We start from the raw sequence: 14467 nt of genomic DNA, 5'->3' as shown, positions 1-14467 counted from the left end.
GAGTCTTGCTCTGTCGCCCAGGCTGGAGTGCAGTGGTGCAATCTTGGCTCACTGCAACCTCTGCCTCCCAAGTTTAAGCAATTCTCTGCCTCAGCCTCAAGAGTAGCTGGGATTACAGGCGAGTGCCACCACACCCAGCTAATTTTTTGTATTTTTTTTTCTAGTAGAGACAGAGTTTCACCATGTTAACCAGGATGGTCTCGATCTCCTGACCTCATGATCCACCCGCCTCGCCTCCCAAAGTGCTGGGTTTCGCCCGGCCAGCCTGACATTCTCCTGATCTAGCGTCTGCCCACTTTGGCATTCTGTGTCCTGGCTGTTATGGAGCATTTGTTCTTTTCTTTTCTTTTCTTTCTTCCTTTTTTTCTTTTTTTCTGAGATAGAGTCTCACTCTGTTACCCAGGCTGGAGGGCGGTGGCGTGATCTCGGCTCACTGCAACCTACACCTGCCGAGTTCAAGCAATTCTCATTCCTCAGCTTCACATGTAGCTGGAATTACAGGCATGTGCCACCACACCTGGCTAATTTTTTGTATTTTTGGTAGAGACTGAGTTTCACCATGCTGACCAGGCTGGTCTTGAACTCCTGACCTCATGATCTGCCCACCTGGGTCTCCCAAAGTGCTGGGATTACTGGCATGAGCCACTGTGACCAGCCCAAGCATTTATTCTTTCATACCTCCATGTCTGTGTACATTGTTTCTTTCTTGCTCATCTCCTTTCCCTCACCTCTCCCTCCTCTTCTCATTTTCCTAATGATCCCTTATTTTTCTGGAAACTTTCAGCTTAGGTGTCATCACTGGAATCGCCTTAGGCAAGTCTTTTCCGTTCTCTGCTTTCCCCTAGTTTAGGAGTTCCCTTCTTTGAGCTCTAGTAGCACTTTATATATAGTAGCAATTATATTGTATTGAAATTTAAAATCTTCATATCTTAAATTATGAGCTCTTTGAGAGGGGGAAGAATCAAAGATACAAAGATACTCATCTTTGTGACCACAGAGCCCAGCACTGTTAAAACAAAAATAGTTAATCTTTTTAACTATCTTTAGCTCTTCCATCAGGTGCAACCAGGCCAACCCCAGGCATCAACCTTAGAAAGGTTGTACCGTTACTTTCTTAACTGTTCTCATTGCTGGTCATCTTGGAAGAACTGCGGTCAGACTTGGTGGCTTTAAGAATAGAATGGAGAAATTTCAGAGGAGTGAGCAGTTCCTTTCTGTCTACCCAAACACATTATAGACCTCTCTCCATCTGCTTTAACGTATGCCTGAAAGCCTTGTCATTTCACAACTAGGTGTAAAAAGATTTTAAGTACTAATATATAGGAGTGATAAGAGATTGAAACTCATTGGTACTAGATCTGTAAACCAGTATAAATAAATTATCAGACTTTTTTTTGTTTTATTTGGGGGCAGTTGAGCAGAACTGTGGAATGTTGGTACCTAAAGGAGGCCTCCTACATGGAAAGAAGTTATATATGTGTTGTGCAAGTGACAAAGTAGGGACTCCTTTGAAGACACTGGATTTTATACTTTTGCCTGGGGTTATCTTTCTGTCTCACTACAGAGACAAATATTAGCTGTAAGTGGATCTTTTTTTGTTGTTTCTCGCAGTCCCCCCAGTTTAGCAGAAACGTTCTATGAGATAGATGTGGGAAAGGAATTCTAGCAAGAGTTTTGTCACTGTATCATAAGGTTGTGATTTACGTATTTAAGTTTTATACTTTGAACATCTGAAAATGCATACATACTAAATACACAGAACTCTATTGTATAGTGAAAAACATTTGAACTTTGAGCTTTCAGTCACTTATTTTGTGCTCTTTCTTTGAGGTTAGTACTAGTAGTACCACCCAAGGCACTACTTAGGTACCACTGCTACTTAGTGGAGAGTCACTCTGGCTTTATCATTAAGGTTAGTTATTGATATATTTCTGATCACCTTTCCATTAATTAGTTCTTGAATTGTTGAGTCTGTTGTTATTTTTCAACCTGAAACATTTTAGCATGGATGGTACTTACTCTAATTTGATATCTTTTCCTTGTTGAACTTACGTGTGGACAATTTGTTTTCATCTAGGTTTTGGGCGGAAAGACGTAGTTGAATATTTGCTTCAGAATGGTGCAAATGTCCAAGCACGTGATGATGGGGGCCTTATTCCTCTTCATAATGCATGCTCTTTTGGTCATGCTGAAGTAGTCAATCTCCTTTTGCGACATGGTGCAGACCCCAATGCTCGAGATAATTGGAATTATACTCCTCTCCATGAAGCTGCAATTAAAGGAAAGATTGATGTTTGTATTGGTAAGACTGTTAACTTTTCTGACTCTTCCTAATGTTGTAACTATTCTGAATCTGAACTGAATTAATCTGTTCATATCATCAAATTTTGTCAAGCTGAATTTATATATTTAAGAACATCCCATGATTTAATTTAACTACTATTTACTGAGTGTCTTTTTGTGTGTAGTACTGAGCCTAAATTTCTTTGGAGAATGGAATACAAAGTGCCTATTCTCTGGAAACTTGCATTCTCTTGGGAGATAAAATACACAAAGAGCCAGTTAAAGGTATGGTGGAAGGGAACAGAGAGTGTTAAGAGGATAATGAGCACAGTGACTTGGCAGATCAAGTCAAGGCGCTACTTTTTGGAGTCTTTCCAGTGAAGAAAGGGTTAAAAAGGTAGGTGGGGATTTCTTTATAAAAAGCTTTAAATACCAGGTTAAGGAGCTTGATATTAGTATATGTAGGCAGTGTAGAATATTGAAGATTTTTTTGAGGAAGGGAACACTGTGATAAGAGTACATAGTATGCAATCATGCTCCACGTAACTCCATTTCAAAATGGACGACATACGTAAGGGTGGTCTCATAAGATTATAATGGAGCTGAGAAATTCCTGCCACCTACTAACTTTGTAGCAGTCCTAACTTCATAGCACAAGGCATTACTCAAGTTTTTGTGGTGATGCTGGGTTAACAAACCGAATGCACTGCCAGTCATATAAAGGTGTAGCATATAAAATTATGTACACTACATAATACTTGATAATAACCAACTTTGTTACTGGTTTATATATTTACTATACTTTTTATTGTGATTTAATTTTGTTGAGTATACTCAGCAATTAAAAAAAAAGTTAACTGTAAAACAGCCTCAGGCAGGTGTTCCAGAAGAAGGCATTATTATAGGAGATGGCAACTCCATGTATGTTATTTTGCCCCTAAAGACCTTCCAGTGGGACAGGATGTGGAGGTGGAAGACAGTAATATTGATGATCCTAAGCCTATGTAGGCCTAGCTAATATGTGTGTCTATATCTTAGTTTTTAACAGAAAAGTTGTAAAAAAATTTTTTTGAGTAGAGAAAAGCTTATAAAATAAAACATAAAGAAAATACTTTTGTGTAGCTGTATATAATGTTTGTTTTAAGTTGTTATCACAAAATTCAAAATGTTTTTATAACTAAAAGTTTATAATGTAAAAAGGTTACAGTAAGCTAATTATTGAAGAAATACATTTTTAAAATAAATTTGCATAGCTAAGAGGTGTACAGTGTTTATGTAGAGTCTACAATGGTGTACTATAATATACTGTAAGTGTACAGTGTTTATGTAGAGTCTACAATGATGTCCTATAATATCCTAGACCTTCACATTCACTCATCACTTACTCACTGACTAACTCAGAGCAGCTTCCAGCCCTGCAAGCTCCATTCATGGTAAATGTGCTATACAGATATACCATTTCTTATCTTTTATACTATATTTAGACATATTTAGTTACAGATATACTTGCCATTGTATTATAGTTGCCTGCAGTATTCAGTACAGTGACATGTTGTTCAGGTTTGTAGCCTAGGAGGAATAGGCTATACCATGTAGCCTAGGTGTTTGGTAGACTGTACCATCTGGGTTTGTGTAAACATACTCTGGTGTTGACACAATGATGGACTCACCTAACAAGGCATTTCTCAAAATATATCCCTGTCATTAAGTGACACATGGGGACTGTGTAGGATGGATGGTATCAAGGATACCAGTTAGGAAACTGTGAAGTTACCCAGGTGAGAAATGATAGCTACTGAATTATAGGGTTATAGGAGAGTAGAAATGACAGGATAAGTAAGAAAATTTTATAGTATATGAGAAGGCTTTTTGAGAATTTTTATTAACCTGGTATTTACTTTTGTGAGACAAACAAATTCAAGGATTTTGGACTCATTGCCACCTTAATCCATTATTTCCTGATGTAAAACAGGGACAGTTGAAATCCTTAACAGATAGAAAGTGAGTTCAGTGCACTAGAAAAAGTCCAGGTGTTCTATGCTAGACTTAAATTGGACCTCATCGTCCCCAGCATCCCAAATCACTGTTTATGTCAGCCTCACCAGCTTGGTTTAAATTAGGTCATTTATAAAGATGTGAAATGGATTTCCTAGTTACCTCTGTCCAATTCTCCTTTTCTGTATGTTATCTTAAATTGTTCCTGGCCTACATTCAAATACATCATTTTTACCACATAACCCATCTCTGGTACCTCAGAATCTTAGACATATAATTAATTAGTTTTAATAATGTAGAGTTTTCCAAAGGTAGTTATAATCTGCACTATCCAGTATGGTAGCTAAGAGCTTGAAATGTCTGAATTGAGATGTACTCTAAGGGGAAAAAGCATACCACATTTTAGAGACTTAGTACAAATAAAAGTAAAATATCTACTTTTATATTGATTATAATATAAATGTAAATATTGAATTTTTGGATGGATTAGGTGAAGTGTATTCAAATTAATTTGAACTGTTTCTTTTTTTAATGTAGTTACTAGAAAATGTTAAATTATTTATGTGGCTCATGTTTATTTCTGTTGAACAGCACTGGTATATATAGGAGTAGAGCAGAATGGAAATTCACCCTATCAAAGAACAGCAACTAAGCTTCCTTTCTGCACATATTTGCCTGTCTTCCTCCAGCTCCTTATTTAGAGAGTATACTGGAATATCTTCATAATAATACAAATAATAATGTAGTACAGAACAAAACACAAGACTTCTCTTTTTTTTTCAGACGGAGTCTTGCTCCGTCGCCCAGGCTAGAGTGCAGTGGTGTTATCTCCGCTCACTGCAAGCTCCACCTCCCGGGTTCACACTATTCTCCTGTCTCAGCCTCTCAAGTAACTGGGACTACAGGTGCCCGCCACCATGCCCAGCTAATTTTTTGTATTTTTAGTAGAGACAGAGTTTCACCATGTTAGCCAGGATGGTCTCTGTCTCTTGACCTCGTGATCCTCCTGCCTTGGCCTCCCAAAGTGCTGGGATCACAGGCGTGAGCCACCGCACCCAGCCAAGACTTCTCTTTTTATGTGCCTTGAATCATAATGTAGTAGTTTTGATTTGCGGTAGGTTAACCCTACTAAGGGTATTTGGATTTTAACTTAAAATTCAGTGTAGTTAACCTCAAAAAACTAACTGCTCAGCTAGCAACCCTTATTTATATATCCCTCAGTTAAGATTTTTCCAAAGAAAAATTGTCCTTGTAAGGAGTAATTTGCACCTTCGTTTCAATGCACATACTCCACTCTTTAGACTCTTTACCTTGCACCTTACAAGTGCATTGTATTATGGTTTCAATAGTGGACGAATACAAGCAGCCTCCTGTTGATTATTCAGCCTTCCTGAAGAATAGAAAGATAATGACTGATGACCTTGCAGAATTTGTTGAAAGCATAAAGAAGCTATTCAGTTTTTTGTTTGTGTTTTTTAAAAAAGAATTTACCTGTGTGATTTTTTTTTTCTTAAAAATTCTACAGATCTCTGTTCCCAGGCTATCTATAGCTTTAGACATTTTATTTCTGTCATGATGAACAGTCTCTCTAGCATAAGCAGTGTTCTTTTGGAGTGAGAAAAGAAGCTTTCAAGCACACTTGCCTTTTTTTCCCCTTATACATTCTTACCTATCCTTAGTCACTTGTCACCAGCTGTATAAATAGCAAAGGAAAATCTACTTTGAACTGAAGGGGAACTTATTTAATGTGTCTTTAATGCATTAAATAATAGAATACTTTATGTATTATTTTTATATTTAAAATGTAACATTCCCATTCTGACAAGATACAAAAGGTCTTTAAACAACTTTGAGACTTTGCTGGATCAGAATTCTTGAGAAAATGATTTACTAAAATCAAGTTGTTAAAATTACCATTGAACTTCAAAATAGTGTTGCTATTTTGCAGTGCTCTTACAGCATGGAGCTGAGCCAACCATCCGAAATACAGATGGAAGGACAGCATTGGATTTAGCAGATCCATCTGCCAAAGCAGTGCTTACTGGTAAGTCTGTATACTCTGGTTATTCCAGGAAGCCTGTAAAGAACAAGCTTGCCAGGTAGGAAATTTGCCTCCTGTGATTTATGACCTCAGCTAGATTTTTAAAATAGTATCAGTTCAGTAGCTTTCCTTTTCTACATCTAGATAGCTGACATTTGATTCTCCTCTAAGAAAAATAAAGCTTTCTTTTTCTTTTCTAATTGATGTTTACATATGTCATTGTTACCTTATTGGGAGTGAGGGTAATGGATAATTGTATGTTGCTGTAGTATATTCAGGTTATTTCTTAAATACCCCTGAGTTTTTCAAATAACTTATGCCTGCCCCTTTATATACAGGTTGAGTATTTCTAATCCAAACTTCAAAACACTTCTGGTTTTAAGCATTTCAGATAAGGGATATTCAAGCTGTACTGTTTTTTTTAATGTATTTTAATAATTTTTGATGGAATCCTTTCAAAAAGCACTAGCCATTCAGAAGAGAATTCTAGGCACACTCGTTTCGGTACCATGAAGAATGCTAGTTGTACTCTGCTGTAACATATTTATGTCCTTGGAACCTATTGCTATGCATAAGCTGTAGTTTAGATTGACAAGCTTTCCTGAGTTGTATCCACTTCACGTATTATCTCCCTTGTCAGTGTGCTTTCCTCTTAGCAACTCAGCCATATTATTTACCATATTCTTATCTACCTTGTGATGACTAGAATCATACCTAATCTAAAGTCAAGAGCCTAAGGGGCTTTGCTGTGAGCTTTGTGCCTGGTTTTTGTGTTTTTTCTTCTACCATTGCTGAGAAAATTTAGACTTCTTGAAAAGACTTCTAGAAGTGTGCACTGTTATTGTGACTATCAATCAGTGTTCATTTTCTCCTTTAGTAATCCATGTTATTCCATGCTTTTATTTTTGTTTTTTAAATCTTGGGCCTCAAAAGAAGCGTTGCCTTGGCAGTCAATACACAATTCACGTTGTGGGCAGCAGTTTGGATGTCATTCAGCAAATCATTATATTAATTTAAATTTTGTTGATTTTATAGTTTTGTTTGTATTCATTTGTAAAGGTAAAGGCTTTAATAAAGAAGAAATAGAGTTCATAGTTAATCCTTTTTTATATTTGTATATATTTAAAGTAGCATTAAATAAGCATGATATTAGTGTTGAAAAATCTAGGTTCATAAAGATGTTAATGATTATGTTATAATCAGTGATGTTATAGATTCTTTTGTAATTTCTATAATGTTGGTATATTGAGTTTTGTTTGTTTTGTTTAGGGGTTTGTTTTTGGGGGGGTGTGTGTGTATGTGCATGTGTGTATATCAAGGTCTCACTCTGTCGCCCAGGCTGGAGTGCAGTAGCACAGTCACAGCTCACTGCAGCCTGAACCTATCCAGGCTCAGGTGATCCTCCAACCTCAGTCTCCCGAGTAGCTGGGATTGCAGGCGTGCATCATCACACCCAGCCAATTTTTGTATTTTTTGTAGAGAGAGGGTTTCACCATGTTCCCAGGCTAGTCTCTAACTCTTGGGCTCAAGCGATCCACCCACCTCAGCCTCCCAAAGTGCTGGGATTACAGACATGAGCCAATACACCTGGCCTTTTTTAGGTTTGGAACAAAGTTGTAGATACATTTTGTTTCTCTGTTATGAAAATACCATACTCATTTTAGGAAATTGGAAGGGAAAAAGGAAAAGGTCACCAATAACCTATGACCCGAGATAAATTTTGTTAATATTTTGGTATATTTTCTTTTGGGTTTTCCTTGCGTATATTGTTTTTATATAGTTGAGGTTTTCTTTCATTATATAAAATAGAATCTTTTTTTTTAATTCCATAGCAAAGGTATTTCATGTTTGCTTTTCATGCAAATATTTTTAAACTACATAATATTCTGTTAATGAACTAGTTTCCATTTATTGGAAATTTATTTCCAAATGTATCTACTTTATAATTCATTGGGCATCTTTTTGCATAAAACTCGTTAATTTTTCTTTTTAATTTCTTTTTTTTTTCTTCTTTTTTTTTTTTTTCCTCCTTACAATGTCTTTTTAATTTCTATACTTTTTTTTTTTTCTAATTCACAGGTGAATATAAGAAAGATGAACTCTTGGAAAGTGCCAGGTACGTACTAATGTTTTAAATATTTAACAGGAATACTTCAGCATTAACTTTTTTTCTTTTTATTTTTTTTTACAGTAAGCAAACTTTAAAAAGAATTTTTTGTAATGGTTACAGTACTTATCTTGAGGAAGATCTGATGAAGAATGCAAATTGCTAATACTTTTTTTGTATTCTAGGAGTGGCAATGAAGAAAAAATGATGGCTCTACTCACACCATTAAATGTCAACTGCCACGCAAGTGATGGCAGAAAGGTACTTCCTTTTGCAGCTGAGTTTGTGCTTATCTCCTGGTAACATAAAGATAAAGATGTGTTTATCTTATGATAAATTGAAGTATATTTGAAGAGAGCACTGATGTTTTAAGTATTTCAGTATTTTCAGTATTTCAAATTCTTAAGCTTAGTAAAACTTTATTAATGATAAACAGTTATTTGCTTCCTATATGCAATAGTGAATTTATAAACTTGTATACTATACCTTCAATATGTATGTTGGATTTTGTAAAACCAAATTGATAACTACTTAAACAATGAAGTCATAATTGGGTTTTCTGGTTTTATATTTGGGTTTTTTCCCTCTTACACATTTTATTCAACCATTATTTGAATTCCATTAATATATTTGATTAATATTTCAGTCAACTCCATTGCATTTGGCAGCAGGATATAACAGAGTAAAGATTGTACAGTTGTTATTGCAACATGGAGCTGATGTCCATGCTAAAGATAAAGGGTAAGCATTTGAACAAAAACAAGGACTTTTTACTTGTTACTGTCATCTTAAAACAATCTTTTTAACCTTATAAAAATCATATTTTTTACTAAATAACATTAATATGTATCGAGCTTTTACAATGTACAGGTTCTCTGAGGGCACAGGAAATTATAAAACCTTAAGCCCACAGCTCATAGAAGGTGTACATTACACTTCAGAGGGCATGAAAAGATACCTAAGAATACTATGAGGTCTCTACCAAGTGTTGGATCATTGAGAGAGAGAGCACTGCAGGAGTTCCCAAGAGGGAACTCTCAGTGATGGTTGACTGAAGTGGTTGGGAAATCCCTCAGAATGAGGTGTGACTTGACCTGGACTGTAAAGTTAAGTCTCAATTCAAGAAAGCAGTTTGCGGAACATTAATCTGCAAGACAATTAGGATAACTGGGGGCTGCTAAAGCAGACATTAAAGCACGTTTTAAAAACAGTGACTAGACTAGCTTTGCTAGAGCAGATGATTCACACAAGAAACAAATGAAGGTTAGGATTAGAGAAATAGGTAAGAACCAGGTTTTGGAGGACTTGGTATTTAGCCTAAGTAATTCAAACTTCACTCTGTGATCTGAAACAAAGGAGATTATTATTCTAAAAGAAGTTTTAAGAGGTGCGTTTGAAAGCAGTGTGTTGGCTAAATTGGGAGAGAAGACTAGAAGCAAAAGCAGTTTAAGTATAATCAGGATTCATAATAATGGTGGCAGAATAAATGAAAATGAAGGAATAGATGTAAGAGTTATTTCTATGTAAGAATGGATAAGGTTTGGGCTGGGCACAGTGGCTCAGCCTGTAATCCCAGCACTTTGGGAGGCTGAGGCGGGCGGATCACGAAGTCAGGAGATCGAGACCATCCTGGCTAACACGGTGAAATCCCGTCTCTACTAAAAATACAAAAAATTAGTGGGGGCGTGGTGGCAGGCGCCTGTAGTCCCAGCTACTCAGGAGGCTGAGGCAGGAGAATGGCACGAACCTGGGAGGCGGAGCTTGCAGTGAGCCAAGATCGCGCCACTGCACTCCAGCCTGGGTGACAGAGCAAGACTCCATCTCAAAAAAGAAAAAAAAAAGAATGGATAAGAATTGTCGAATGGATATGATGAGCGAGGAATAAAAGGAAAACTACACTTAAGTTCCGAATGAGTTAGATCCAATGATACACATATGAAATACACAAGGCAAAATTGTTTGGGGGGAAACTGTTGAATTGACTTCTAGAAGTCTTAGTTTATTTTTTGTTTGCTTGTTGCATTTTTTATTTTATTTTTATTTTATATTATTTTATTTTATTTGAGACCAAGTCTCGCTCTGTCACCCAGGCTGGAGTGCAGTGGCAAGATCTCGGCTCATTGCAACCTCTGCCTCCCAGGTTCAAGTGATTCTCCTGCCTCAGCCTCCTGAGTAGTTGGGAGTACAGGCACCTGCCATTACACCTAGCTAATTTTCGTTTTTTTTTTTTTTGTATTTTTAGTAGAGACAGGGTTTCACCATGTTGGCCAGGCTGGTCTCGAACTCCTGACCTCAGGTGATCCACCTGGCTCAGCCTCCCGAAGTGCTCAGATTACAGGTGTGAGCCACCACGCCCGGCCTAGAACGCTTAGTTTAATGGGATGATACAGGAACATAGTGGAAGCATCTAGTAGGTAGTTAGGAACAAAATTGGTGCTCAGGCAAATGAAGAATCATATATTCAAAAATTGTAAGGAAAGCCATGAACCTTTCAAGAGAGGACTCGTAGAACTAAAGACTAAATCACAAGTGACCGTCCCTTACCAGAGGCTGGCATGATGGTGACTGTGGCAACATATTAGTGAGTAATCCCAAAGGAGAAGGAAAAGCTTAAAGATAGAAGTCAAGATTTTAAAGTTTCACTGTATCTTCCCATAGAGAAAGTTCTTCCTCCACTCCCATCATGGAAGAATTGGCTTTCAGCTTATTAAGGATCTCAAAAAAGTTTTAAAAATGAGCTAGTATTTGAGCTAAGTCTGGAAAAGACATGTAGAAATGATCCACAACAAAGGAGGGAGGGAAATCTATACCCAGGGAACAGTATGTGTAGAGACATACAGGGAACTATAAGTTTAGCATACCATTATTGAAGGGTAAGTCTAGAGAGGGAGCCAGATAATTGTGTGTGCCACGTTAATAAGTTGGAACCATCTCTTGAAAGCACAGTGTTAAGGTGTAACTACATCAGACTTACCTTTTAGAAAAATCTGCCTCAGCTTGGAGGATAAAGTGGAGTGGGGGCTATTTCAATAGTGCAAGGGAGAAATAACAGGCCCAAACTAAAGCAGTGGCAGTAGCGGTGAAGTATAAAGGAAGACAGATTTGAAAGAGACTTGGGAGTTCAAATTCTTAGGACTTAGGGTTCAAATGGATGTTACTAAATTTTGAACATTTTTATTAGAACATCACATAATCCACTTGCTATTTAAGTAATTAAATACATTTTAATTTATAAATTTCCCTAGGCCTAAGAAATATATACTAAAACAGGATTTTTTTTCCCCTTCTCATTGTAGTGATCTGGTACCATTGCACAATGCCTGTTCTTATGGTCATTATGAAGTAACTGAACTTTTGGTCAAGGTTAGTGTTCTTGTACTCTCTAATTTCTGCAGTTACATAAAATAACTTGAAATACATTAGTATATCTGGGTTTCTTTTTATTTTCTGTGTTCTTAGTGCTTAAAGAAATAGAAGTATTTATAAGCATTATAAAATATAGGTGACATAGCTCAGCATTTGACTGCTTTGAGATTTTTGAGATACCATATGATTTTTTTTTTTTTTTTGTGAGACAAAGAGTGAGACAAAGTCTCACTCTTGCCCAGGCTGGAGTGCAGTGGTGCGATCTTGGCTCTCTGCAACCTCCACCTCCAGGGTTCAAACGATTCTCCTGCCACAGCCTCCTGAGTAGATGGGATTTCAGACATGCACCATCACGCCCAGCTAAATTTTGTTAGAGATGGGGTTTCACCATGTTGGCCAGGCTGGTCTTGAACTCCTGACCTCAAGTGATTCACCTGCCTCGGCCTCCCAAAGTGCTGGGATTACAGCCATGAGCCACCATACCCAGCCTGGATACCATATGTTTTTAAATATAAAGTAGCACTGTCATCTTGCTACACATCATCTTGTGACGCATCATCTGAAATCCCATCTACTCAGGAGGCTGTGGCAGGAGAATCATTTGAACTGTGGAGATGGAGGTTACAGTGAGCCCAGATCACACCTCTGCACTCCAGCATGGGCAAGAGTGAGACCTTGTCTCAAAAAATAATAATAATAATAATATAGAATAGCAGATAAAGTGATTCCATAATTTATAGCTAAAGGTGAAGTTTCAAAACTCTAAAAAGCAGTTTTTAGTGAATCATATTTTGTTAAAACCACCAGATGTAATAGCAAGATTTGCCAATTGTACTTTGAGTTGGAGCAGGCTCATTTGGTAAGGTTCACTTCTTCCAGTATGCTCAACAGCTGTTTAACAAACAGGTTCCCAAGACTAGCAAGAAACTTTTTTTTTTTTTTTTTTTTTGAGACGGAGTCTTGCTTTGTCTCCCAGCCTGGAGCGCAGTGGCACAATCAGCTTGCTGCAACCTCTGCCTCCTGGGTTCAAGCGATTCTCCTGCCTCAGCCTCCCAAGTACCTGGGATTACAGGTATGTGCCACCATGCCTAGCTAATTTTCTATTTTTAGTAGATACAGAGTTTCACCATGTTGGCCAGGCTGTTCTTGAACTCTTGACCTCAGGTGATCTGCCCGCCTCAGCCTCCCAAAGTGCTGGAATTACAGGCGTAAGCCACCAAGCCCAGCCCGAAACTTCCTCTTTTGACCCCTTTTAGATGAGAGTAGAAGATATATATTATCCTTGGAAGTGGATCCCAGGATGTTACCCATACCCTTTAACTTCTGTTACCCTGCACCCATTCTACCCCTTCAGTACTTTTCCCTACTCTCGGCAGCTGTCATGAGAAGAGAAGAGGACACTTGTTTCCAGTGCCTCTGTGGTTCCTTTTGGGCCTGCGTCTTATGAAATACATTTTCCCATAGAAACAACTTTATAATAATAATTAGATACTCTGAGTAGCATGTAAACCTTATTAAACTTATAATATGGCTGTAGTGTTATACATTTGTGAGAGTAATGCTTTTGCTTCTTGTAAAACTGAATCTTGACTCCAGCAGAACATTAGAAAGTTGTTATAGATAAGAATGAAACATCAAACAGATTGCACTGGGACTTAAAGACAACTGAGTGGTATTTTCCTAAGACCTAGTGTTTTACTAAAGAAGAATGAAAGGCTGACTAGAGGTCATACCTACAGAGGGGGTTAGCTAACGTGAGGAGGGTGTAATAGTTACCAGGGTAGTAAAGTTAAGCAAAGTCAGGAGAAGGCAAGTAGATAGGGATTGAGAATGCAGATTCTGAGCAGTGCTGAGTCTATTGGCAACACTTGCCTAAATAGTTTGGCTAGCAGAAGCTGGCATTTAACAGCAAACACCCAGTGACTGCTTTCCATGACCAGAGCATTTGCTAGCCATGGAAGGCACTAAGACATAATCCCTGGGCAAAGCATTCAAATAATGAAGGTCTTGCACTAACAGGCACAAGACTAACAGGGAATTCTCTTAGCATTCTTCCTTATAGTCTCTGAATACTAGGAAGCAAGCAGACAGATCTGGCTAGAGTGGAGGAAAAAATTATGTCAGATAGAGTCATAATTAATTAAACCACTGTGCAGTGTGTTGACTGATATTTCTTTGCTTGGAAGGCAATGTTGGAACCTCCAGTGGGGCCTGAAGCTTCTATCTTTATCTTTATTGTGATGCACACTTTTATGGTTGACTTGATAAAAAATTAAAAGGGATGCTTATCCAGTTTGCAGATTAACATGAAGCTGGGAAGGATAACTAATATTCAAGTTGATAGAATCAAGGGTCAAAACCATCTCACCAGGCTCTAAGCTTTGGTTGAAACCAGTAAGATTAAATATAATGGGGCTCAGCAAGGACACTTAAGTTCACGAAATAAGTCGCATAAGAACAAGATGGGAGAGGAGAAAATACTTTGATGTTTACTTCTTAATTTAAACAATAATACAGAGTGTTTAAATGACCCATTAACTCAAAGTATAAATTGTAATATGGCAACTTAAAAAGCTGTCATAATTTTGTGCCAATAGTAGAATACTATTGCAAGCAAATATAATCATGGATGCACTGTACTCTGCACACCCAAACCACACTGGAATCTATGATTT

General features: G+C 37.5%; 1 protein-coding gene across 2 annotated transcripts in view; it reads left to right on the top strand.

The window, feature by feature from the left end:
* Nucleotides 1–14467, top strand: part of TNKS2 (tankyrase, TRF1-interacting ankyrin-related ADP-ribose polymerase 2) — a 67310-nt gene that overhangs the window by 10207 nt on the left and 42636 nt on the right. For both annotated transcript variants that reach the window (XM_011947845.1, XM_011947846.1), the window contains exons 2-7: nt 2078–2302; nt 6227–6322; nt 8399–8435; nt 8612–8687; nt 9073–9167; nt 11723–11789. In XM_011947845.1, coding sequence (XP_011803235.1) covers nt 2078–2302; nt 6227–6322; nt 8399–8435; nt 8612–8687; nt 9073–9167; nt 11723–11789 — 596 coding nt within the window. The remainder of the gene's footprint in view (nt 1–2077; nt 2303–6226; nt 6323–8398; nt 8436–8611; nt 8688–9072; nt 9168–11722; nt 11790–14467) is intronic.

This window comes from Colobus angolensis, unplaced genomic scaffold (assembly GCF_000951035.1).
Source record: "Colobus angolensis palliatus isolate OR3802 unplaced genomic scaffold, Cang.pa_1.0 Scaffold270, whole genome shotgun sequence".
NCBI classification, from domain to species: Eukaryota; Metazoa; Chordata; class Mammalia; order Primates; family Cercopithecidae; genus Colobus; species Colobus angolensis.
The sequence above is the reverse complement of the archived record's forward strand: the minus strand, read 5'-3'. Positions and strand labels throughout refer to the sequence as shown.